Genomic DNA, 26,763 nt, shown 5'->3' on the forward strand with positions numbered 1-26,763 from the left:
GTACGCGTGGAAGAATATTTATTATCGCCAAGGACGCGTACCCCGTTCGGGCACTCGTAATTCGGTGTCGCACGATTCGCGTATCGCCGCGCTCGCCCGCTCGGTGGGTAAAAAGTATACAGGATCGGCCGGCCGTCCGTCCAGCCGCCGATTAATTGTCCCCCTCCCCCTCTCCTCCTGAAAATGCACCCCTGACATTTCGCTATCTCGTCGATAGTCGATACATTCGTCTATTTCGCCCGCAGTGGCAGGAAGCGTCGACGAAAACTCGCAAATGACCGCGATTGGCGCGATTGCGACTCGCAAGTCGTCGATGAGCCACCTTCGCGGCTATATCGTCTGAAGTGCGCTCCAGACGGAACGCTCTAACGTTCGTCGCAATTCGCGACGATCGCTCGCGACTGTGCGGCAATTAAATCTCATTCGCAACGTTCGAAGCCGCGCTTCCGGCAACATTCCGTACTCGTCGTTCGAGAGGGTTATCGCCGCCCAAACTTCTCTCTCTATCTCTCTTTCTCTCTCGGGGAACCAAACGATCTTCGCCGCGGCACAGTGATCGCAGGCAGGAATCCAGTCTCGGAGGTGGGATATCGATTCTCGCCGAACAGTCCCGAGCGCGGCCGAGCGTTCGTGAAAAGTGACGTGCGCGAGTAGTTGCACATTGCCACACATTGCATTGCACACGAGCGGCCGCGAGCTGGGTGAGTTTGACGGCGGTCAGTGGTAGTCATCTCGTCGCGGATCGGCTCGCCTCGCTCTCTCCTCGATCGCGCCGAGCCGAGAGAGGTGCATACAACACAGCGACACAGCTCCTCGCGATCCAGATTCTCTCGTCCCTCTTTCCCTCCCGCGCGGGGCGGGAAGATCGATTTCGCCGTTGTTCGATTCGGCACGCGCGCACGCGGACGGACGCCGCGATTGACAGTTGGATTGACGCGAGGACTGGCAGGCAGGTGGATCGACACCCAGGTAGAGAGACGACGACACGGCACGGCGGGGTCGTAGGTCGCGCGATGAGGGGCGTTGATGGCGAACGACCGACAACGGTGGGCGGTGCGCGATTAGCGATTTCGCGACGTGGAAATGGGCCACGCACGCGGATCTCGTTGACTCGGCGAGCGCCCTTCGCGTGTCCGCGATAAAGATCACCTATTTTTTTTTTTTTTTTTTTTTTTTTTGACGTGCGCGGTCCAGCGTTCGATATTTCGGACAATCCTCTGCCGTTGTACCGAGATCGTTGCCCCGATCGCGAGTAGAAATCGCGCGACTCGATCCCTGATCGGCTGCCTTTGTTTCCCCCTTGACTCGATTTCTTCGTTAGCAGATAAATCCCGTCGCGCGAGGCCGTCGAGGTGAGGATCGATCACCGTGACCTAACCTAAGCTAACCTTGGCGTGAACTATCGCCGCCAAACCGCTCGATCGCGAGAGACGCGAGGTTCTAACGTGATCCTATACCGCTTCGAGTACCGAAGCAGCGAACAGCGATCCCCCTACAAAAATGGTCACCCCCCAGACACCAGGTGAATCTCGCTTATTATTCCCCGCTGTCAGTTGTTTATTAACTATTTTGCGCGTCTATTAATATCAGTTTGTTATCGCTTATGTCATCTGTAGTACATGTTATCACACTCGATATTTCCTATATTGGAGCAGATAATTTATCTTGTAACATTGGCAACTTTTCTCAGTATAGACGGACTTGGACAAGAGCTAGACGTGGTGCTTTCACAAATGAATGATTTTATTACAAATTATAGTGAGCTTGTTCTAAATATTGTGTTTGATGCGCAGGTATGGACCCCTGGGTAATCCAGCCTAGAGAAAGAATGAGATACCAGGAACAATTTGATTCGTTAAAGCCGATCAATGGAATTGTTACTGGCGAGCAAGCGAAAGGTTTTCTTCTCAGATCTCAACTCCCACCTGCCATTCTCGGACAGATATGGTAAAGATACTATTTAAGGATGCTGTTTACTGTCCCAAACCTTTATAGGGTTTTCCTAATTCTTTCCTAATCTTTTTGTACGTTACAGGGCATTATCGGATACAGACGCAGATGGGAAGATGGATGTAAATGAGTTCAGTATCGCGTGCAAGTTGATCAATTTGAAACTGCGCGGTTTCGAAATCCCCAAAGTACTGCCACCCGTTCTTATACAGAGTTTAAAGTCTTTCTCAATCGGTAGGTGAATAGAATAGTTTTGTGCGGGAAACATGAAGTTACATCACGAGACATTTTAGGCGACGCTAGTCTGACTGGATTGTCAAATGGTTCCACCGCTCCAAGTAACGTTAGCTCTCTAGTAAATTTAAGCGGACATCAACCGATAGTATCTCAACCTATGGCAAGCGCGATACCCACGGCTGGAAACACCCTTATAGGTATATATCATTAAACGTTGACTCATTTTCGTGTTATTCACTCTTCTCCACCTCTCGATCAATGATTGTCAGCTAGATGCTTGTGTGATATCTCGTGAACTAACAGAAAGATCTCGATTTATAAGAGACTTGTAAGAGCGTCTATAAGCACCTAGAGGTACATTCTCCTCTTTCTCACTCAGATATTCGTCGCTTATTAAATTTATTCAGATGTATCAAACATAAATACAGTACCACTAATATCCAACATATGTATGTTATTACAATATCATGTCTGTCAGCCCTATCTATCATTTTCATAAATTAAATTGGACATATCGCTGTTATTTTGATCACGAAACATTAATTAACAAAAACATAATTTATCTGTGTGTTATTCATAATTCATCATACTACACAGCATTACAACAAAATAGACAGAATGTGGCTCCAAGCACACATGCCACAACTCATATACCGTCTAAGCCACCCGCTCGACCCGCGCCACCTTCTGTGGGTATGTTAATCATACTGAATGTTCTGTGTTTTATGAACCAGTTTTTCTTTTTCCTGAAGCAAGCTTCTATTCGATCGCCTGACAGTGTTCTTAGTTTAAACATTTTTAAACCATTTTATTCCTCAACATTATTACGTTAATAATATAATGTATAGCAAACTCCTTCTTTCGCTGGTGTATGTACATTACACTTTAAATATATTACATAATTTTGGAATGTCTTTACAAATATGTCTGACATAGCTTTATTTATAATATTATTTTATGAGATAATTATGATTTCCTTAATATACAAGTAAATGTACAGCTTATACTTTTGATGTTGCTCGTTTCAGAAATTTATGTCGCCGCGAAAGCTTTCAAAAGTACATATCAGTCTTTGCTTAAACTAAAAATTTGTTATCTTTTTAGTACATTTTACTATTTTTTTATTACACGTGTAGGTAGGTGTTGGACTTTGCGATGATAGATTTTTTAGCAAATATACTTATCATGAAAAAACATCCATTTGCATCTTGATTATTGTATAGCATTTTAATATTGTTCAACAAAAAGTCAAACTCGGGATAATTCTCATGCTTAAACATAGAGATAAAAGCGATGGCATTAACAACTTTGGATGTTATTATGTAAATGGAAAGATGGTGATATTATTTTCTAATCGTAAAATTTAAATTTTTATTTGTCGATGTGATAACTCTTTACTTATTATCTACTTGAGGGGTTTACATTTATGTACCGTTTGTGTACTTGTAATTATATTTGCATTTCTTTATTTTCGACAATTATATATTGTTAATAATAAATTTACACTTTACGCGGCAAAAAAAAGGAGTCGCACCTTCCCTTAATACCACGACCGGTGGTCTCCCACAAAGACCTGCACCACCCACAAATATTGGTATGTTTAAATAAACATATGTTACCACAAAACCCAATATGTATTGTTTATGGCTAACACAATTACTAGTAAATCTCATTATATCGCTCGATTAATATTGATATGCTATGAAGAAAGAAAGCATTGGCACAATCCTTTTGCTTGTTCTTGTCTTTTTTTTAATATTTGTCATAATTTACCGAACAGAAATAATGAATGTTGCTTGGATTTAAATAATTGGACATTTACAACTGTTTTCTGACATACATAATAATCACACGGAATTATTTCAGGGAGTAATTTTGTGGTAGCAACGGGTGGCCCACCACCCAAACCAGCACCACCTTCGTTTCCAAATAGTCCTGTTGCGGGAATCTCGCCAATGAAAGTTACGACTTCCGTCGTGGGCTCCTCAGTCATTTCTTTGTCCCCATCTATATCTGCCGCTGGAATAGGTAAAAAAAAAATAAGAATTCGTTAAAATATAAACATAAGTTACTTAATTTTATATATTTATTAATTTTCAATTAGGTATTCCATCAGTGGCACCAATCGCCCCTTTAAACACAACTCCTATACCAATGGCTGCCTTTAATATGGCACAATCAATGCCGACGCAGCCGTTAGGCATGGTTAGTGCAGGTATGGTTGCTCCTATGACTGGCATTCCTAGTATGGTACCATCCATTGGATCAATGAATACTGGTATATATATATGCAAAACAATGTCTCGTGATCGTACTTGCATTTATTACAATATTGATTTTCATTATTTTTTTTTCCAGGTACTGGAGTTGCTTCTTCAGTAGCGTTACCGTTAATGTCCTCGACAACTGCAAATAGCGCGTTGGTCAATGGCGCAATTACACAAACGCCAGTGTCTACGAATACACCTTTGAGTACAACGGCACGTCCACCAAGTATAGACAGAGTAGGCTCTATGGATTCGCAGCACAGCCAGCATTCGGTTGGCTCTCCGCAGTCTACGGAATGGGCGGTGCCGCATCAGACTAAATTAAAGTATACTCAATTATTTAATACTTGGGACAGAACGAGATCTGGCTTTTTATCTGGGCCTCAAGCAAGAAATATCATGGTGCAGTCGCAACTGCCACAACCCATACTCGCTCAAATATGGTATAGTAACAAAATACTACTACAAAATAGCATATGAAACAACATTCTTTATACATATTGTAGAACAGAAAATAAATTTCCAAAATGTATGTCAACAGGGCTTTATCTGATATGGATTCGGATGGACGTTTAGGCTCCGAGGAATTTGTGCTTGCAATGCATCTTTGCGATATCGCTAAAGTCGGCGAGACTATACCTACAACGCTTCCACTAGAACTTATCCCACCTACATTTAGACGACAACGCCAAAGCAGTTTAACGCTGTCTCAAAATGCAACGGAAAATATCGATCCATTAGCGGGGATGCCACAGGTACGTGTCTAATATAAAAATATCTTTTTGCGCAAAAAGAAACGGAAGGGAAAAAAGTGTCTTTTTCCAGACTTCATTCGAAGATAAACGTAAAGAGAACTTTGAGAAAGGTCAAGCGGTATTAGAACGTAGGCGTAAAGCGCTATTAGAGATTCAGCGGAAGGAACAGGAAGAACGGGAACGCAAAGAACGGGAGGAGGCCGAGAAACAGGAGAAAATAAGGCAAGTAGGACTTGCTCATTAATCAAGCGTAATACACGAAAAAACTTTGTGTTTTGTGATGCAGACTAGAGCAGGAGAGGCGTAGACAAGCGGAAATCGAAAAGCAAATGCAGAGGCAAAAGGAAATCGAACAGGAGAAGGAAGAACAACGAAAACGCGCGCAAGAACAGAAAGATGCGGCACGCAAGTAAGTTCATTATACAATATTATTAAATAAATTCGTATCTGTATGGATTTAAAAGCAGCGCTGCTTCATGACATTTAGGGAAATGGAGAGACAACGACAATTGGAGTGGGAACGACAGAAGTCACAAGAATTGCAAGCGCAGAGACAAAAGGAGCAGGACGTTCTTCTCAAGTTAAAAGCGAAGAATCAGACCTTGACCATCGAACTTGGAACACTTGTAAGTATATTGAAAAGATACATACTTTAAATAATAGATCCAGATAATACTTCAATGATCAAACCTTATATTGCCTTCCCTGACTTTTTAGAACGACAAAGTGAAGGAATTGTCACAAAAGATTTGTGACACTCGGGTAGGAGTGTCAGGCGTCAAAACGACTATCGATGGTATGAGAACAACGAGAGACACGCAGTTACAAGAAATGGCCGCGTTAAAGAATAAACTTCGGGAACAAAATCAAAGATTGCTAGCGCTGACTCAAGAGAAAGCACGTATCGAGGCGAGAAATAAAATTAATGCGGCGCAAGATGCAGCTGGACAAGAGGCTATTAAAATGGCCTTCGACAATAAACAAATTACTCTTAAGCAGATGAAAGATAAAATAGCAGATTTACAACAGCAGGTATACTCCTGACATTTTTCAATTGCATAAATGGACTTTAACTTCAGCGATATCAATATTCTACTTTCTAATTTGTATTTTTCAGATTGATTCTAAAATGTCCGATATTGAAAATAATAACGCTCAGCTCGAAGATATTAAGACCCAAATAAAGAATCTTGTGACGGATTGTAAACAGCTCTATGTCACTTTTGATGAGAAGAAGCATAAAGTAATCGAACTTCGGTCAGGTAGCAATGCCGCAGCTGTTGACTTTGTTACATCTGCGTGGGGAGATAGCGGTTGGGGAGAGCCACCTACCAGTGACACAGCTTGGCCTGTCAACGAAACTACTGAGAGCTCAATAAATGAAGCTGCCGTTGTGGGCGTCCGCAAATACAGAGCCCTTTATGAATTCGTAGCGCGAAATCAAGACGAAATATCGTTTCAACCCGGTGATATTATATTGGTAAATACAATAAACGCAATAGAATTGCCATTATTAAAAAGAAAATTGATTCAATACGTGAATAGTTAATATAATATAACGTGCTATTAGGTACCACCTGTGCAAAATGCTGAACCAGGATGGATGGCGGGAGAAATTCGTGGTCACACTGGTTGGTTTCCCGAATCTTATGTGGAACCAGTGGATACTGGTACAGTTGATTTGGACAACGAACGTACTTTTATACAACAAGACAGTCTAGAGAAGAGAACGTTAGAGTTAGTTGTTTTCATTTTTGATGATAATATCAAGAGTGTATCATTCCATATATCACCAAGTGTTGGCCTTTTTATTGTGATTGTGCAGAGGAATAGCAGAAGTTCCCGAGAACGTATCTGATGCGGGATCATTAGGGGGAGAAGCCCCGATAGTAGAGGCTATTATACCTACTTTAGGATTAGGTACATGTTGTAACATACAAGCTACCGCTTTGTTTCCTTACCGACCTACTATGGAACAACATCTTACTTTTGAAAAAGGAGAAACTATCAATGTTTCTGAGCAGCAGGTTACTATTATATTTATTATATGAAAGATAACGCATATACATACGTTTTCTAAACTATCTATTTTATTCAGGACGACTGGTGGTACGGTTCAGCCAGCACTGGAAATAAGGGTTGGTTCCCCAAGTCGTACGTGAAAGAAATAATCACAAGCAGTAAAGACACCGCGGTTGAAGGTCTCAATGAATATTACGTTGCCCTTTATCGATACGATTCGACCGAAACCGGCGATCTCAATTTTAATCAAGGGGAAGTTATATTAGTTACGAAAAAAGAAGGCGAATGGTGGACCGGTTGTGTAGGGAACAAAAGTGGAATTTTTCCTTCTAATTACGTAGAGAAGTGCGACGCTCCCAATCAGGTACGTTAGAAATGTCTTGCATTTCATCTTGGCTAATTTTTAATCATTAATTTATTCGAAAGTTGAAGATAATTGCTTGCTTTGACAACTAATTTTTTCTGTTTTTTTTTTGTCAATTCAAAAAGTTTGGATTAACAAAGCTTGCTTGAAAGTTTCTAATGCGGGTTCGTGTGTTAGGGTGCGCCTTTGTCTACTAACGTTCAGTCCACTGATGTTGCTGCAACCGCGGGTGTTGAGAGTGAAACTGATACTCCGACGACCGCACCGTCGCAAGTGCGTATTCGTAATTGTTTATTTCAAATTGCGTTTGCAATTGTATCTCACATTTAACTGTACGTGTTGAAATGCTAATGTTATTAATCCATTTATCCGTTATTGATATTGGACAATAAGACAAAGACACTTTATTATAGTTAGGCTTTATCTTCACTTATTCTGTACTCAATAATTTGATAACTCGTAGAATAAGTAAAGGTGGAGCGTGTTATTACAATTAAATACGACAAACTATAAAGCGTGCTCCTATTTCGCAGGTAGAGAAAACGGCGGAGCAGTTAGAAGATGAAAGAGCAGCTGCTGAGGATAGAGCGGAATTACCAGACTTTACTGCTATGGCCGCTCAGCAGGTAAAATCAAAAACTTTATGTACTCACAATTTGACTTTTTTCTATTATAAGAATGTAATTGCTTACTGCTTTTTTGTGCTTCCGACATCCCGATAATGCAGTATTATAAGGTATTTTTGATTATATTATTACATCCATTTTTATCGTCATTATATTTTATATAAAACTGTTTTTCTTTTTCTTTAAAATTTTTCAATATATGGAATTGTTTCAATATATCGAAAAACTAATTTTACTTAAGAGAAAAATCTTTTTTCACAGAGAGGAAGGAAACCAGAAATTGTTCAAGTTATTGCACCCTATCAAGCAACAAGTGCAGAACAATTAGATTTGCAAAGAGGACAATTAATAATGATTCGTAAAAAGACTGACAGCGGTTGGTGGGAAGGAGAGCTTCAGGTAGAAAGAATACAAATTTCTTTTTTATCTTAACTATCATACTGTTAAGTAATAACTAGCGCATTGTTTATTTAGGCACGCGGTAAAAAGAGGCAAGTTGGTTGGTTCCCAGCAACTTATGTTAAACCCTTAACCAGTAGTAGTAACAGAAGTACACCTGTCTCCCAAGGATATCAAGATTCTCCAACGGATCCAAATATTGGTAAATAAATTCTGCAATTTATTGATTATCTTACAATTTTTTCAAAACTATACTTATATGTTTAGATTAAATTCTAATTCTTAGAACAATCTACTCGGGCTAAAATTATAGCATAAGTGTTTTCTTTTATAGAACGTGTTATGGCTCTGTATCCCTACCAAGCACAAAATGAGGATGAATTAAGCTTCGAGAAAGGTGACGTTATATCTGTACTCGCTAAGGAAGAAGCATCATGGTGGAGAGGCGAATTGAACGGCGTATCCGGCGTCTTTCCGAGCAACTACGTATCACCTATGTGTAAGTATTCTTTTCGTACGTGATTGTTGAAATTGAATCCTAGAATCACCTTAAGCTTTTTAACCTCACAAGTACAGTGTGAACAGAGAAAATTATGTAGCGCTAACTTAAATTAAATTTCCACACGTACTGACTGCACGCGTATAAACATTAGAGAGAGTGATTGAATCAACTAATAGATTATAAAATAAAAATTATAGAAATGCGAAATATATAACTTCTGGCTACAGATAGGCGGACGATCGTCAGGTGTAACAAGTTCCAATTAAAACGACTATTTATTTATTGTATCTTTTATCATTGTTGTTGTTTTCATTATCAACACTATCGCCATTATTATTTCTATCATCATCAACACCACCATCGTTATCATCATAATAATAATTATTATTTTATTATTATATTATTTTATTATAGTTAGGCTTCATCTTCACTTATTCTGTACTCAATCATTTTATAACTCGTAGAATAAGTAAAGATGGAGCGTGTTATTGCAATTATTATCAAATATACTTAATGTTAGCATTATATTATAAGTTAATAGCTTGTAAGACAGTAAAGTTGAAAGTATGTAGCGTATTTTCTGCATCTTCTAGATTAATATAGATTGTTGTAAATGGAGCGTTAGCAGAGAGAAAGAGAAAGCATTTTTTATAAGCTCAATGTAGATTAATATATCGAAGAATATATTTTCTCCATCAGTTATATACCTTGTCTGAGTTAATGATATCATTGGAAAGCTCTTTTTTTGTAATGTAAGTATTTGTGTAAAAGTGATGCGTTTGGTTGTCCTCAAAGCCCGCTTGCACTTTTTAATAATTGACATTATTCTCATACTTCTAATGCATATGCGTTGTGTATGGCACTGGTTATTGGTATATCAAAAGCATAAAGAGATCGTTCACACACTTATCGCCTGTGGTTTACATTACATTAGAAATAGAAATAGAAACGGATGCGACAGATTATTCTCAGTTTACGAAACAGCTTGCGTGTCTGCCTTGCATGTCTACCCATTCGTTCGTCCGTCCGTCTCTCCGTCAGAGGTAGCCGTTTCCTTGATATTACGATTAACAATTAACAGTGAATAATTGTGATAGATGTAACCTGCGATTTTATTACTCGTATAAAATATGTAGATTATTGTAGATTGTAATTAATCTGTATGAACGCGGTTTTTAAAGATCCTACAGTGGCTGTTATATTTTCCCAAGTAGAACAAAACTGACAAACGTTTTCTGGATAGAATTCTTGTTTGTTTAATAAATTTTGAATTCGCAGTTTTTTTTGTGCGTTTAATTGCAAATTTTTTAATCCGGAAAGCCTTATAAGAAAGAAATAGGAATTTTTATTTAGCAAAACACTTTGTATAATTCTATGCTTCTATGATTCTCTCGAACGACAATTTTAATATGTTAAAATTAGAAGAGATGCTTTGAAGAGAACAGCTGCCTCAGTTTTTTCTAGTCTTAGTCTATAATTTGCGCATTTTGTAATCTCCTTTTTATTAATTATATCTTTCGCTTTTGCTTAACACGCAGCATAAAGGGTAGCCGAGCAGCAGAACAGCATTGCTGGTTTAAATTAAAAGAACCTGAAGTGTAATAAGAACAATAGCAGCTCCTACATTTGGCACGGCGTGCTACGACAACAGAAGTCTCATCGTTGGAGACACTGTGCATGAAAAAAAGAAAGAAAAGCCAAAAAGTGAGCAAAGAAAGACAGAGAAAGGGGAATAAGAAGGGAAAGGAGTGTATGTGTGTGCGTGTGTGTGTGTGTGCGAGAGAGAGGGGGGGGGGAAATCGAAAAAGAAAAAATTAATATGAAAAGGGCAGGGAGAAAGACTCAGGGTTGGCTCTTCGTCTCTATAAATATAGCCTCTACCTATACATATTATACAAGCCTTTCCCTCCGGTGCGGGGTTGCACTCATTCTTTCATTAATGTTATCATTCGAATTGTTAACATGGGTCACGACATTTTAGCTTTTAACCGTTTTACATCGTCAAACGAATTTTTATCCGAATACTATGTTCGTTGCATAAAAATAATGCGCGCATGTACCAAGTCCAATCGTTTCATTAGTGTTACGACCACCTGATCTGCACCAACACCAAAGGTCTACCTCAGTTCTCTATCTATGCTGACGTACAATTAAGAAACAATAATATTAAATTCTTAGCTTATTCACATTAGAAATATTTAATATTACGTCATGGTACGAATACTATTGTTACTTAATGTTTAAGTGATTTGTTAAGTTCATGTTGGATGCATACTGCATCCCGTGATGATGTCCACGTTCACGTGCGTGATTAACGTATGTTCAGCTCGATTTTACGTTTAAGAGGTTTATTTTAAGGAACTTGGTCTATAAAAATATATCAAATTGTGTAAGTAAAAAATGCTTTTCGAAAAAGGAAGAAGCAAGTTTTTAAGATAGCGTCCTTGTCTCTCTCTTTTCGGAACATTTTGGTGGTCGATCAAAATTTCGAGTATTTAATTCGATCGTCCCTTAGAAGTTAAGGTTCATCACTGTGTTTCTGTTATTTCTTCCATCTGTAGTGTAATACCTGCGTTGATCACGGTTGTGTGAAATAGAAATAGTCGTTAGAAAAGCAACGATGGTTGCGTTACGTTTTGTCTTTTGTCAACATTACTATATGGTACGCATCGCGGGCCGTTAGAAATCACGGCGTTGTCTCACCCTGAGGCCTAGAAAATGTGTGACGATCTCACGATCGAGCAGCCGGTGATTAGCTGCGACGATCGAAAGCGATATAAGAGGAGAAGGAGCCCAGAAATGTCCCAAAAGTGTACACAGTTTTATTCGACGCCTGACATTGCGCGCGGCTTCTTACGTCTAGTGAAGGAAATTAGCGAATTGTGCACAGGTATTCTGTTTATTCGCATAGAAATTTCACGGGAAGAGAAGTCAAGTAAAGCAAAGCGATACACGACTTTATTGCTCATTGTAGATTCGGCATAATTTCCAATGATTGTTCAATTTTTAATGCTTCTATCTCGCACGAGTAACGAGCACTTTATTTGCTGTAAATAACTAAAGAGATTAAGGGTAATGTGCTCCTTCTTCACAGCCTTTTACAATAGAGCCTAAATAAATTAGTACTCGTACGTGAACAATAATTGCCGAGGATCACTAATAATGAGCTATAAGTAAACGATAGTGTTGACCACGTGATTCAGTGAGTAATGTTATTGTAAATCAGTTTTTCCATCGAATCGCATTCCTATATGTGTGTGTTAAACGACTGACTGTTCATTTCCTGGATCGTAATCGACAGTCAACGTCTTTATTCGTGTAATGTATTGTACTATTATCCCGTTAACATACAGTGCTTCGTTACAAAGAATTTATTATATTAAAAGATATATTCAAATGTTTATTGTTTCCGAGAAAAGAAAAAAGAAGATCCTTGAGAACCCTATTAGAGCCTACATTTTGCACCGAGTTCAGCGTACACGCAATTACGAAGCTTTGATACAACATTTGACAATTTAACGTTCGATGAACATTTTTACGAATGTTCGCAAAAGTATGATCGGTCTGGCTTCCTTAGAGACTCCCTTGAGGCTCCAATCATAAGGTCGTTTAGAGAAACGAAGATGATACAGCTAATTCGGCGAGAAATCAAGCGCACAACGTATTTATTTATTGCTATTGCGAGAACCATTACGCGTTCTATGTAATCCTCCACGACAGAAGCGAGTAAATACGTTATGTCACAGTGGCAATAATTGTGTGCTTAATAATTAGGTATTCCAGACAACCAGTCCAGCATAACGTTATTCAGATGGTGACGCGGCGGGATTGTCTAAAGCAAGTTGTGCAACTGGTTACCCTTAGTCGATGTAGCCGTGTAGTGCGTTATACTCCTAAGATTGTTACTATTTGCAAGTTGTTTGTTTATTCTAATATCGAACCTCATCTGAAGTCTCACAATAGGATACGGTGTAATCTGGCGTTTAGTGGAGAATGTTGTAAGAGAGTATGAACAATTCTGTGTGTATATATATATATATATATATATATATATATATATATATATATATATATGTATGTATATAAAGTGTGAACAAGATTCGTATAGTCATACAGAATTGTTCATACTCTCTTACAACATTCTACATTCTACACATATATATATATATATATATAAATATAAATATTATATTGTGTTTCCACACACATATGTACGCCGATGTTCTTATACATATGTAAACATATCCATATGTGCATACACGGATACGTTCGCATCTCACCGCTGATCGAAATAAAATATCTGTCTGTTGTAAAATTATTTTTGCGAATCGTGAGTTACTCGGTATTTCGCTCATAATGCAACGGTATTTTTTTATCGACATTGTCTCAACATATATTTTCTCTCTTTTTCGCAATGTACTTCCAATGGGATACGAAATACTTTTATCAAAATATTACGTTTATTATTTCTGAGAATGAGAATCAGTGTTCCCGCTTTAAATAATACAAGTTAAAAAGAACATTTAATGACGATTTTACGCGGAAGAAACATCTTTTTTGTATATATTTTATGTGTAGCGAATGAATTGACGCTCGATACAACGATATGTCACGATTCCATGGAGAGAAAACGCCAGGAACACATTAAAGAGCTAATCGTGACTGAGCAAGCTTACATAGAAGACATGAGATTAGTACATGAGGTATTCCTTTTCGTTTTGTTTTTTGAATTCTAGTCTAGAATGACGTACTCCTTTCATCCAAGGATTCTTTATGTCGATTTGGAGTACTTTCCCGCCGAGAAGTGGCGTCTGTTGAAAAGTTATTCCTTCATTAGTGCAAATAAGTGACTTTGGAAATTAGATATTGTCAATCACATATGCACAACGAAATCTTATTTTTAAAATTTAAGCTTCAACAAGATTTTAATTCGAATCTTAATGTCACGCATGTATTTAAGAGATGAAAGACGACTAAAGAAAACGCGCGACTCCAAATTGATTAGAAAATCGATGAAAATGAAAGGAGATTCGGGGAATTTTGTATGACATATATTTATATACGTATATTGCACATTTTAGGTGTTTGAGAAACCGTTAATCGAAAGTTTAGTCCTAAGTATCGATGAGATAGAGAGGATATTTATCAATACGAGAGATATTATCGCATGTAACGATAACTTCTTGAGGTAATCAGAATTCATTAGTATATTATGACAGAGTATACTTTCTATCGATGTCAAAATCACTGAAGAAACACGATTGAATTTCTTGCAGGACTTTGAGGATACGAAGGGATAACAGCTATAACGGCGTAATACGAATGATTGGCGATGTATTATGTGAAAATGTAAGTGTAATTTTAAATGTACGACACAGAAACATCTTGGTCGTTGAGATCTGTCTACATACAATTTATGTATTTTGCACAGATACCTAGGATGTCACCTTATATAAGATTTTGCAGCAGCCAATTACCCGCTGCGACGTATATGCAGCGTTTGACGGAAACTTCGCCGGAATTCGTTAAGGTCGCGCAGGTATGTCAGCAAGATCCGCGGACGAAGGGGATGCCACTAAGTTCGTTTTTAATTAAGCCGATGCAAAGGATAACGAGGTATCCGCTCATCATCAAGAAGGTATTCGCTTTTATCTGCAGATAATTGTAGTCGCATATGTCGTAATATATGTAACATGGTAATTATAGATTTTAGATTACACGCCAGTCGATCATCCTGATAGGCAGTATTTGCAAGAAGCACTGGCCAAAGCCACGGAGTTTTGTACTCAGGTAAAAATAATATCGGTATAAAGCAGAGTAACATAGGCCTAGTTTACATCGATCTCTTGATACGTATCAATACGTATCAAATAGTATATTTGAGCTGATCAGCCAATAATTAAACTAATTTACTAATTTAATACGCGTATCAAGTAATCACAGGTAAACTAGGCTTATATATATATCGTAATATATATTAGTACACAGGAGAATATAATAATTTACGGATTTGTGTTATCTAATATTGTACATCACGTAGGTAAATGAAAGCATTGGGGAAAAAGAAAATTCTGATAGATTGGAATGGCTGCAAACTCATGTTATATGTGACGGCCTTGAAGAGCAGCTTGTCTTTAATTCCATGACGAATTCCGTAGGATTGCGAAAACTGTTACATTTCGGTATACTTCATAAGGTAACTATCTTCTTCAGGGATTCTCCAGACCTGTGTGCCACATGATTCTACTGTCGTTTTGTTACAGTCAAAAAGTGGTAAAGAGCTCGTCAGCTTCCTTACGAATGACTTTCTACTGTTCGTTCAACCATTGAAATTTTCCTTAAATTGTCAACAATTTTCGTTCGAACGTAACGAGCATCAGAAGTTCAAGATGTACAGAAAAGTATGTATTCGAACTTTAGAGAGGAATATTTTTATAAGTCAAAGAGTTTCTCATGATTACAATGCCGTTATCAAAAAGTTGACTTTTCTTTCGTAGCCAATATTTCTCAATGAATTGTCTTTGTCTGGAGAAAGCGATGGAACCAGTAGCCTGAGCGGAAGTGATGCAGCGGACAATTCTTTGAGAACTCTAACAATAAGACTGAAAGATCAGAAGAAGCCGATAATATTATTAGCATCGTCTGCGAATGAATGTTTAATGTGGTCGAAACGAATTGTGGAAGCACGCAAAAAGTTTCTGGAGAATGAGCAGAATTGCCTGCAAAGACAGCGGTCAAGTGAGTAACCATTGCGATAATTAATCAGGCATTGAACCTATCGAACATCGTGTATTCGTACTTCTGTAAATTGCTTTCCGACGCGATTTATAAGCATATAATGTTTGTACATTAGTACATACACATACACATTGACGTCGAGCTTGTACGTTTGCATAAATAATTGAGCTATTTAATAAATTCAATATTCAATAATAAATACTCACTTTATGTGGGTGAACAGAACAGGCGAAATTTGGAGCGTGCGGCAGAATTCTCGTCACTGTGCTCGAAGGTTTCAACTTAAAAGCTCCATCCGGTAAGGATTCAATGGTTTAGGTTGCTTGTTATTGCACCTTGTCTTTCTCAGTGTAGCTTGATATGCTTTTTAACGCTTTATGCTTAATGCTTCTGCAATTTCAAGGTTGTGTCAAAACAGTGTATATAGTAATTTTGTGTCTATCGGACGAGAAACACGTGTGCGTTAGTGAAAAATCAAGCCAGAAAACATTTGTATCAGTTCTAGGATTACAATTGCATACCACGCTTTACTATTAACAGAAACCTGCCATGGTGTTGTAGTTCGCAGGAGACTTCCACAAGGTAGGCTGGTGCTAGCAGTTGTCGAGGCTGAAAATCTTGCCATTGGCAGGAAAGGTAAAGTATCGAGATCCTGTATTTTAAAACAATTCTAAACAGCTGTACTTGTATTTCATGTGGAATGGTGACTCGTTTGATTGATTTTTATTGCACTTGCTGATTTTGATGATTTTCACGTGTTTCTACTGCACAGTTTCCTTCTCTATTTCGATTATTTTCCATGCTGTAAGTTAAACTCGTTATCCATATGTCTCTGGTACGACTTAAAAGACAGTAATGTTCTTCACACGATATATTAATTTAAAATTAAATGCTTTGGCAAATAAAAAAATTGGAAGAGAGCGTAATTGCATGACAAAAAGTTATTTCAAAAGGGATATTAACTATGAGAAACAATTATTAAAATGATTAAGCTTTTAAGTTGAAAAATCTGTGGACAAGGGTAAGTATACTATGTTTGGGAGGACTTAAGTTTAGCTGAAAAATCTGTGGACAAGGGTAAGTATACTATGTTTGGGAGAACTTTTGAAGACTATGCAATTGTTGCACAAAAGCAAAGTTACTAACGCTTGAAAGGAAAAAAAATATATTTTTGTACGTTAGAATTGTTGTTTATGATGATAGATTACTCATATGCATATACAAGCGTTTTTTCTTTTCTAGGGAAGTGTAATGCATTCTGCAAAGTGTCCATGGGTTCTCAAGAAGAAAGAACGGGTGTCGTATCCGGAAGTGATTGCCCTTTGTGGGATGCTTCAATGCAATTCCAAGTAAAAGATCTGCTCGAGGATACTCTTTGCATCACTGTGTTCGACAAAGGATACTATAGTCCTGATGGTAAGTCTTTGGTACAATCTTCATTATGGAAATTGAATAATTTTATATGAGTACAATATTTTACACGAGATTAATAATTAATCTCCTAATCGCTAAATTGTAACTTTTTCAATGTCCGCGATATTGTTAATGCAGAGTTCCTTGGTCGCGCTGAGATCAGAGTGGCCGACATAATGAGAGATAGTAAAAATTCTTGCGGGCCAATTCAGAAAAGGATCAACTTGCATGAAGTCGAAAGCGGTGACGTTGTTCTCAAGCTTGACCTACGACTGTTTGGGTAAGACGTGTGGTGCGAGAGCTTCTAATCTAAAAGTATGCATTTAAATAAAAATTTTATATGAGACTTATATAAGACTGTATGATGAAGTACACAATAGAAAAGATCATAAGAGAAAAAATGCCAAAAATTAATTTTTCCTATCTCCTTTCCTTTTAAAAAATTCTGAATAATTTTCAGACAATTTAATCTTTCATACGTTTGCATGAAAAATATCTTTGGTAATTGTTTAGATGGGGGGGACCACCTTGGATAACCTTGATGTTTTAGTATGTTGTCAAGGTCACCCTCCTGAGTGACCTTCAGAAGGTTTTAGCCCGCGCTCGTTATTTGTTAAAAAGTTATTAACAAAAAATGTTTTGAAAATATAGCAGCTATTTTGAGTATTGGAAGGCATAAATGACTTAATATATACATCGAAATAGTTCACGCATACACTTTTCACGCGAAACGAGGTGCCATATGGGTTCGTGGCGCGCTTTACAAGCTGGTTTACATATATATATATATATATATATATATATATATATATTGTATATACATGCTTGGAACGCGTGCTATTCAAAACAAGGTCACTGCTTATTTACATCTAGAAGTTGTGATTTTTGTTAAAGCAGGGCACACACACGTATAATTAGTTATTTATGCCTTCCAATACTCAAAATAGCTGCTATATTTTTCAAACTTTTTTTGTTAATAACTTTTTAACGAATAACGAGCGCGGGTTGAAACCTTCTGGAAGGTCACTCAGGAGGGTGACCTTGACAACATACTAAAATATCAAGGTCATCCAAGGTGGTCCCCCTCATCTAAACAATTACCATATCTTTACATAAAAAAATAGTAAATATATAATATAATATGATTTGACCAAAAGTATTACAAAATTTCGCGATATAATAATATAAATATAAGTAAGAAATTACGTGAAATACAAGGTTTAATTTTTGGATTTTTTCAATGGGAATACCTAATGAATGTAATACACAATTGCGCAAAACACATTACAAAAGTATTGCTCGTGAAAAACTTATATTAATATTTATTGATAATTTTATTCAACGTTTTGATACTTTCGATACGTACCGTTCATCCTTAGCGATACGTGCATCAATATTTTCTACATATTTCAATACTTGGCTGATGTTAACGCTGCTAAAAGACAGATTAACAAATGCTAGTCATTTAATTGCAATAAATTAAATATTATTTTATATCGCGACGTTCTTACATATTAATAATACATTATAAGCGGAGTGAAAATGGAGTACAGTCTTCTATCGTTCGAGTTGGCTCTACTACGATACTACGAAGCATCTTTTCATCGAGCAGCGCGCAGAGACATTCGCTCTTCATTCTCTTTGCTACGCGCGTACGTTTCGTTTTCGCTTTCGTCTACATATTACGTTTTCGTTTACATATACGCGAGAAGAGTAGTAATAAGTAAGAGCGAAATGTCCGAGAGCAAGACTCAAGAGAAAAGAAGCAAAGTGTCCGGGTGTCTTTTACAAGTTTATCCTTTATCAGGTACAGGCAGCAATTCCTTGGCGTGCCTGGGCATGTTTATCTCGGTGTCCGCATCAGCGACGTCGTGACGCTCCACGTCCTCCGTGGGAAATTCGTAGAGCGGCTTGAAACCACCGAAGAGCTGCGGCTTAAAATTATCGGGGTCGAACTCGTTCCTCTCGGTCTGCGTGTCGTTCTCAGAGTCGGCAGATTTCGCTTCATCGCCGTCGCTGTCCGACTTCCTCTCCGCTACCGCTGGTGGCTCGACGACGCTCCAGCCATTTTTGCTCGGCGTCTCGGCGCTCATACTGGCGACGAAAGGAGCCATGAAGTTTTGCGGCGCCGGTGCCGAGCTGGAAGAGCTGGACGGCTGTTGCGAAGGCAGTAGCACCGTCTGCTTCGCGTCGACGTTTGCGGCAGCGTCGTCGTCATCGAGAATCTCGTCGAGACGATGTGCCGGATACGGTGCGTGTGTCGGCGTGTAAACATAAGCGATCGGCGTCGAAATCGACGTCGACGCGGCTGACGTCGAGCTCGACGACGACGACGTCGCGATCGACGCCGTGCGATGCAACGTCACGGAGATCGCTGCCTCGTTCTTCTTTCGATACGGCAGGAAGTCCTGCAAGTACGGGATTACGTTCACCGCGTCGTTCTTTTCGTTCTCCCGCTCGTTCGCGATGGCAGCGGAAGCTTGCTGCTGTTGCTGCCGCTGCTCGTTGGGTATCAGCACGGGCGTCTCTTTCACGCCGACGGGAAAGACGGACGACGGATCGGGCCGTTCTAGCGGATACGGAAAGTCCAGGGCGATCGGTCTGCCGTTGTAGACGCTGTGCGTGTCGTCCGGTTCGTTCTGAAGCAGCGTGTCGGGTGGTAGCGGTCGCTGAGGGCCCCGCGTACCCACGACGACGCTGCCGTCCTTCTCGTTAGAATCGTCCGGATGTATGTTGACCGCGGTGTTGACTGGATACACGACGTACACAGGTTGCTCCGGTATTTCCGATGGATCATGATTATCCGATTTTCTGCGCTCCGCTTCGTGCGCCAGCACGGGTTGCGCCTTGTCACCCTCGTCGCTCAATTCGCCGTGATGCTGTATCATCTGCAAGGTCGCGACGCGCGGCGGATCCGCCGTTCTGCGCTTCGGGAACAGCGGCGGTCTCGGCGGGGTCATCGGCGGTTCCCCTGGATACCTTTCCCCGCCTTCGACCTCGCGTTCGTCCACGACTTCACTTTTGCCACGATCTTCCTTCCTGTTTTCGCCGCCCTCGCCGTCACCGTTGCCGGGAGCGAGCAATCTGTTCGATGGCGCGTTCTCCTCCGGGCCGCCCCGCGATACGAACGGTACCCCGGACGGGGGACGGAGTCTTCGTATCGTCGGTTCCGTCTCGTGAGGTAGGACTACGCTGTCCACTTTTGAGGTCGGCGTGAAGGCCAGTCTGACCGCGTGGATCGGCGGCGGCGGTGGATTCAGGCGCTGAAGGTACGAGGGTGGCGGCGGCGGCAGAGGCCTCCGCGACGGATGAGCCGGCAAGGGCTGTCTGATTCTCGTGGATATGCCTTGCCCGGCTGGCATCGTCCCTATTATATCCGGCCCGCGATGACCGTGCGACGCTTTCGCATTAGGACGGAACTGCGGCAGGATGTTGGGCAGCTTCGTGTCCGGCGAGTACGGACGTTTCCTTATTCCCGCGTCCAACGGGGACACCGGCAACCCCGAGGGTGGCTTTATACGCGGCGGTAAGGGTAATCTCGATACGGGCGGCCTCGAGTGATTCGGCCTCGACGTATCGTGCTGGTGATGATAGTAATAGGACGGCGGTCTAGGACTCTCCGCGGGCGGCACCAGGTCCTCGGCGAGTTGCGGCAGATCTCCGATGACGTCGTCTTGGGTGGCGTTGAGTCTCGTTCTATTCGTCGCCGTCAACGTCGTCTTGGGTGGCAATTCGCGAATGCTGCCGTCAGCCTCGTTTATGATCACGACGTGTTCTTCCGTCAATACGTTCTTCTTCGTTTCGTCATCTGGAAAAATGATATAGCCGGCATCCTTTTCCTTGTTTAGATTCTTCGTATCGTGAACTACCGTGCTTGTGGGAGCGACAAGGGGATTCTGAGGTCTCGTCAAATCGAGCTCGTTGCTGCTCTTCAGAGGGCTGGAATTGGGCGGCCACTTCTGCGTAACGCGATCGACATTCGATTCGGTAACGGAAACCGGCAAATGCTCGTGTTTCACTTCCTTCGTGGGCTCGTGTGGATCGTTGCGGAGCGACCAGAACAGAGCGTCGGTCTCGGACGAGCCGTAAGGATTCTCCCCAACGGCTGTCCCGACCGAGTAATAACCGCCGTCGACGTTCTGACGATTTCCGAGGACGAAGGACACGGTATCCTGATCCGGCGGTATCACGATGTTACTCGTGCTCTCCACCGCAACTCCTGGTCCTATCCAGTCTGGTTCCTTGATAACCGGGTTCGGTCTATATCCGTGACTGTCGTAACGCTCCGTAACGCCCTGTCTTCTGTCGTTGTTCAAAGACGAAGGGGGTTGCGACATCGTAGGGAATTGCAACGGTTTGTTCGCGGGCACGTCTTCTTGAGGCGACGTGGGCAGCGTCGAAGATACGGGTCGTGAAGGTGCGACTGTCGACGTCGTGGTTTCCGTTGACGACGCGGTAACCGTCGTGGTGGTGCTCGCAGCCGTCGTCGAGGTCGTTGTCCTGGAAGTGGTCGTAGACAGTGCCGACGTAACATCCTCCTTTAAGAAATCGCCGAATAAAAAGTAATCGTTCTCCTCGCCGTCACCGTCACCCTCACCGTCCGACTCGTATGCGTCATAAGAATCTTTATATTCTTCGTTTTGCGGCGACGGTCTCGTCTCGGGTCTCGCGTGGGACAGCACGAGATTGTTAAGATTCGGTTGGTCCTTGTAACGAGTGGCGACTGGCGTCTTCTCCGTCGCCCCGTCGCTCGCAGGCCGCGCCGGAACGTCGCTTCGATTTCGATGAGATCCCGCGTGGCTGGTAGCGTGCAGCTTCTCTATCGGCAGAAGATTCTTCTCGTTTTCCGTCTCCGTACGGTCGATTGGGTGAAACGTGACCGGGGTACTGGACGGCTTCCACGTGGTTACAGCGGGTGCCTTGGTTGAGGTAGAAAGCACGATGCGCGACGAATTCGTCGTGATCGGCGACGCGGAAGTCGTAGTCGTTAACGGACGACTCGTGGTGCTCGTCCATTTCGCTTTAAGATCGTCGACAGTCGTCGTCCTGTACGTGCTCGTTTTCGTTACCGGCGGGTACGGGCTCTTGACGGGAAGCACGTACATATCGCTCTCCGGATGATGAGGCCTGTGATTGTACGTGCTGTAGCTGTTGGCGCCGCTCTGCACCTTCGTATTCGCGTACGAGCTCGAGATCAACGGGTACTTATCGTTCCCGTATTTGTCCGAGGAATAATGGACGGGCAGGTTCAGGAAGTCGTGAAAATTAGGCGTGTGCGTGTTGATCCCGTTCGGCCTGACGTCGTGGTCGTCCTTGCTCTTTATTCTTTCCTGTCCCGCGTTCTTCTCGCCGTTCTCATCCTCGTCCCCGTAGTCATCGCCGTCTTCACTCTCTTTATCCCCTCGCTCGCGATAACGACCGGTATAGTTGAGAGCTTTGACAGGCGGTGCTTTCGCGAAGTCGATCTTACCGGTTATCGGGTCTTTCTCCAGGGAGAACGGCTTGCCGCCGTTGAAGGCGAAAGGATACGGGATATGGTAACGTGGAGCGTCCCCGTCGTCGCCGGTTGAGGCCTCAGCGGGATCGCTAGCGGCAGCGGCAACGGTGCTCTCCGCCGCCACGAGATCCAGGTCAAGGTCGTCCAGACGTATCTTCCGTCTCGACGTGGAGGAGCTCTCGAGCTTGCCGGATCGGCTCTTTGATCCGGCATTGTTATCCAGATGACCGCCCATTAGATACTCGCCCGACACGCATGCCAGAAGGGCGAGGAATGTCCATAGGCGTCTCCGCATCTCTCACATATGATGCCTGGAAATTATCGCTTATGATCAGTCCAGGGGCATCATAAATCTGTATCTTAGAGGTAAAGAATCGTATCTCCATTTTTTGTATATAAAAACGGATTAATACTTATTAAAAAATAAAATTTTTTAATATAACAGGAGCTTGAATTGTATAGTGATAAAGAGTCTTATGTCTATTATTACTATAGTTCCCAAGATGTTTAGAACAGAATGTTTAGAAAAAGTCATATTGAAAATTTTCACAGTGTGCTTTAATTTTGGTACAGCGTATTATACTATTAAACATGTCAGTTAAATTACTTTATTAAAAACTCAATAAATCAATTTGATGCTTTTATTTTATATCTAAAAAAATACACCACTTCCCTCTATTTAAAACTCTACTTTAAACTCTGTTTTCTCTAAATTCATATTAATGGAGATACAATTCTTTACGTCTAATGTAAGGTACAAAAATAGTTTACAATGCAATCTGTACAATGCAATATTTGGGTTTCCTTTTCATGAATTCTTTTTCTCACACCAGCATTCTGCATTTGTTCCAGTATTTACGTGATGGTTCTTATCTCAATTTCAAATGCGGGTGTCGCGTTTTGCACAGCAAAAGAAATGCATTAAAAAGAAGGCAACATATGACCCACATCCAGTAAAATTAAACATAGCGGCATAATTAAATCTATTTGTAACGCACATACACGTCTATCTATGCAAGATCACAATTAGATAAGCTTATCAGATACGTTGTGATAATTCCGGAAATATTACTGTAAACGCGTCATCTTACGCTGTAACGTAGCATGCCAAATGAGATACTAATTATAAATGTAAGGCCGTTACTCCAAACAAGTTCCGTTCGACCGAAGCCGATCGTGAGTGGCATAAATAGATAACAATATGTATGCGCAGTTTTTGAGAGGATCTGTCTTTGGGATAAATGCAAATTCGCAACCTAAAAATTCCGATAAATTCCTGGTAACGTATAGAACTATATTACGTCAAGTGGAATTCCGTTTCAATGTATAACGGGTTTTCAGCAAGCCTCTTTCCTCCACGTCTTCCAGCATCGCATCGTCTCTTTCTTTTGTCTTTCTACACGCTTCCCGCACGGATCTGTTTTAACGTTTCCTCCGAGTTGTTCTACGGCTTTGATAATCCTATATCTGACTTTAATATCCAGGTCGAATAACGTTGCGCGGTGACATGTAGTCGCCCGTTAAAATCGTCTAACGCCGCTCACCATTCATAACACGGGCCGTAACGTCCGTGGTCATGACCCGGTGTCTCGGTATTTCCTGACACGGTGAATGGGACGCGGCCAGGTGATGTTGGTCAGTATGACCCACTTTGTTCCCCGCTTCAGGGGAGGGGGGGGGGAATCCTGCCCCCGAATTGTGTAATTTCAGTTTCGCGCGCGGTGTGCCTGATGGCGAATCACGGTTTTACGCGCGCAATCATTTTGCCCTGGATTTGGGATGCTGCATTTTCTCTGGTTTGTTCGCGAGTGATGTATAACGTTCGTGCAAATCTCGAGAATGCCAATTGGTAGCTTCTTTTTCTTAAACGATAGATCTCGCTGTTCTATACTTATGCAATCCGAAACCCTTAAGGATTTTAATTTTAATCCAGACAGAGAATTGTCACATCAATTATTATTTGTCAACATATTAATTAATTGCAGGTTCTAATAGTTTTGCGTTTAGTTCAATCGTTGGACCTAGCCACCCGAACTTATCGCATGAATATCGCATCGAAAAGCGTTTTATTATTAATTGTGTAAATGTGACGAATAATTTTTTGCAAAAAAAAACATTCTGTTATACCTCGATTATGTGGAGAAACAGTGAATCGCCGACAGATCGAGGCCTCCCTTCGGCTCCACGCGATTCCTGGTGCTCTTGCGATTATTTACTGATCCATCCACACACGATTTTCCATGTAACACATCTGATCCGAATGTCAGTAATCGCGTATAACAGTTTTGTGCTAGTCCCCTTCTGCGAACGCAATCGGTGCGCGTCGAGGACAAAAAAATCAGAGCCGCGGGAAACTGGCAGGAAACCCCTGGCTGGTAACCCTGGAAGAAGGTCGTATAACGACTGAACAGCCTTGTCGTCAGGACGGTAGGAGCGAAGACGAAGAGGTGGCAAGAGGACATGCGGTGGAGGAATCGAAATGACCCGAAGAGTAGGAGAACGCCGCGGCCGCGCGTCCGCGAAGCGAGGAAGAAACGAGGAAGCGGATGATTACAGAGTGGCGATAGCTAAAACCCGGCTCGGTGTCCAATAAGATAAAAGGATAACGGAAATCTGCATTTACTTGTAAAAGACGGATGTCGCGCGAAGATGGCACAACGCGAACGGATGGATCTTCGTTCAAAATACACTTTCCATCAAACGTTTTTTTTTTTTTACAGAACTTCGCCTTTGTGATGTTAAAAGCTATATATAAATCGTACATGAACCGTCATTAGTAGTAATAGAATTGTAAATCTGAAGAATTCCGCTGCAGGCAGATATAAATCTGTATAAAAATAGAGCGCGTGAGAAAAATATTTTAATTAAAAAATTATTTAAAAGTATAATATGTAACATATAAAATATAATATGATATAAAAATATAATATAATTATTTTATCAGAGCTAAGTGTGAAAGTCAAACGGTCAATTTTCGAGCAACGACAAAGGATATGTTAATTTAAATAAAAACCGATTTATTAGAAACAATAGATATCAAATTAACGTTTTGATTTGCTTAGGCTTCTTCGGAACACAATAAGAACAAATGTGATAAAATTACATGTCAAAAAATTAAAAAGATGAATAGATGTCATATATAAATAAAAAATAGTAGAATAATCTCATAATAAAATAGTTAAATACATTAATACATAAACGGAACAACAATTGCATGGATGAAAAAACTATGGTTCATGGTCGGATTCAAGTTCAAAAGTTTAATAATCGAAAATTGAGACAGTAATAGTTTCTCTATCAAATCTTATTATTATTATACGAGATTACTATTCAATTTCTGATTTATTTTTTACATCTATTCATCTTTTTAATTTTTTTTACATGTAATTTTATTATATTTGTTCTCATTGCGTTCTGAAGAAGAGTAAGTAAGTCGAAACGTTAACTTGATACCTATTCGGGCGGAAAAACGCAATATTGCTTTGTAACGAAATTTTTTGTATTAATGATAATTGGTTTTCAGCAGTTTTCAACAGCGACGAGGGAAATCCTCTCCAATGAAGAAGACGTAAGAAGGGCGTGCACGCCACCGAGTTCTTACGATCGCGTTGCCGCTAATATTACCGTAACGAGATATAACGTACAGCGTGAGGTATACGGACATCATCGTGTAGGTGTTGCTACATCCGCTCACGCTGTTGCTGTTGCTGCTGTCGAAGGATACAGAGTCTCCAGGGGCGGAGAAACGGTACGTAGAACAGTTAGACGACGACCTACATCGAGCGGAGTGCCTCGCAGCGGCCGGCGTACCAGTTTCTTCGACCTTGCACCACAACCAGGCGCCACAAACGATCTTCTAAAATTTTACGAGACCCGGGGAGGGAATGATTCGCTCATATCTTCCGGAGAGTAGCGAATTCGATCTGTCGTCGATTCTTTAGAAATTAACGGCGATCTTATCTCCGCGAAAACTCGAGTCATGATGATGCGTCA

The 26,763-nt window shown here is 40.9% G+C and overlaps 2 protein-coding genes across 18 annotated transcripts; one reads left to right on the plus strand and one right to left on the minus strand.

The window, feature by feature from the left end:
* Positions 1-330: 330 nt before the first annotated feature.
* On the plus strand, positions 331-26,518 carry Dap160 (dynamin associated protein 160). Of its 17 annotated transcripts, none has more exons than XM_077413907.1 (37): positions 331-701; positions 1,322-1,522; positions 1,794-1,947; positions 2,036-2,184; positions 2,244-2,384; positions 2,785-2,880; positions 3,713-3,781; positions 4,054-4,215; positions 4,292-4,465; positions 4,546-4,897; positions 4,996-5,209; positions 5,280-5,431; positions 5,496-5,618; positions 5,697-5,835; positions 5,927-6,241; positions 6,327-6,689; positions 6,780-6,946; positions 7,035-7,236; positions 7,308-7,595; positions 7,773-7,868; positions 8,129-8,221; positions 8,483-8,620; positions 8,696-8,822; positions 8,955-9,119; positions 13,701-13,825; positions 14,204-14,310; positions 14,399-14,471; positions 14,554-14,760; positions 14,829-14,912; positions 15,163-15,318; positions 15,386-15,523; positions 15,620-15,860; positions 16,084-16,158; positions 16,401-16,496; positions 17,103-17,276; positions 17,412-17,553; positions 26,294-26,518. In XM_077413907.1, the coding sequence occupies exons 2-37, from the start codon at positions 1,501-1,503 to the stop codon at positions 26,340-26,342; spliced, it is 5,568 nt and encodes a 1,855-aa protein (XP_077270033.1). In that variant the 5' UTR covers positions 331-701; positions 1,322-1,500; the 3' UTR covers positions 26,343-26,518. The 17 variants fall into 17 exon arrangements, with proteins under 17 accessions (XP_077270033.1, XP_077270032.1, XP_077270030.1 ...); XM_077413906.1 differs by having other exon boundaries at positions 1,325-1,522; XM_077413904.1 differs by lacking the exon at positions 331-701 and adding an exon at positions 736-969.
* LOC143901529 (uncharacterized) lies at positions 18,053-25,137 on the minus strand. Its single transcript, XM_077413922.1, has 2 exons — positions 24,898-25,137; positions 18,053-23,081 (listed from the first exon to the last, which is right to left on the minus strand). The coding sequence occupies exon 2, from the start codon at positions 23,063-23,065 to the stop codon at positions 19,067-19,069; it is 3,999 nt and encodes a 1,332-aa protein (XP_077270048.1). The 5' UTR covers positions 23,066-23,081; positions 24,898-25,137; the 3' UTR covers positions 18,053-19,066.
* Positions 26,519-26,763: the final 245 nt, after the last annotated feature.

The sequence above is a fragment of the Temnothorax americanus genome, unplaced genomic scaffold (assembly GCF_048541705.1).
Source record: "Temnothorax americanus isolate GAGA-0224 unplaced genomic scaffold, ASM4854170v1 Scaffold34, whole genome shotgun sequence".
NCBI lineage: Eukaryota > Metazoa > Arthropoda > Insecta > Hymenoptera > Formicidae > Temnothorax > Temnothorax americanus.

Coding starts and splice junctions, on each gene's coding strand:
- Dap160 (XM_077413907.1), top strand. CDS start 1,501: ATGGTCACCCCCCAGACACCAG. Junction 6,947..7,034: donor CTAGAGAAGAGAACGTTAGA/GTTAGTTGTTTT, acceptor GTGATTGTGCAG/AGGAATAGCAGAAGTTCCCG. Junction 14,472..14,553: donor GCGATGTATTATGTGAAAAT/GTAAGTGTAATT, acceptor TATTTTGCACAG/ATACCTAGGATGTCACCTTA.
- LOC143901529 (XM_077413922.1), bottom strand. CDS start 23,065: ATGCGGAGACGCCTATGGACATTCCTCGCCCTTCTGGCATGCGTGTCG.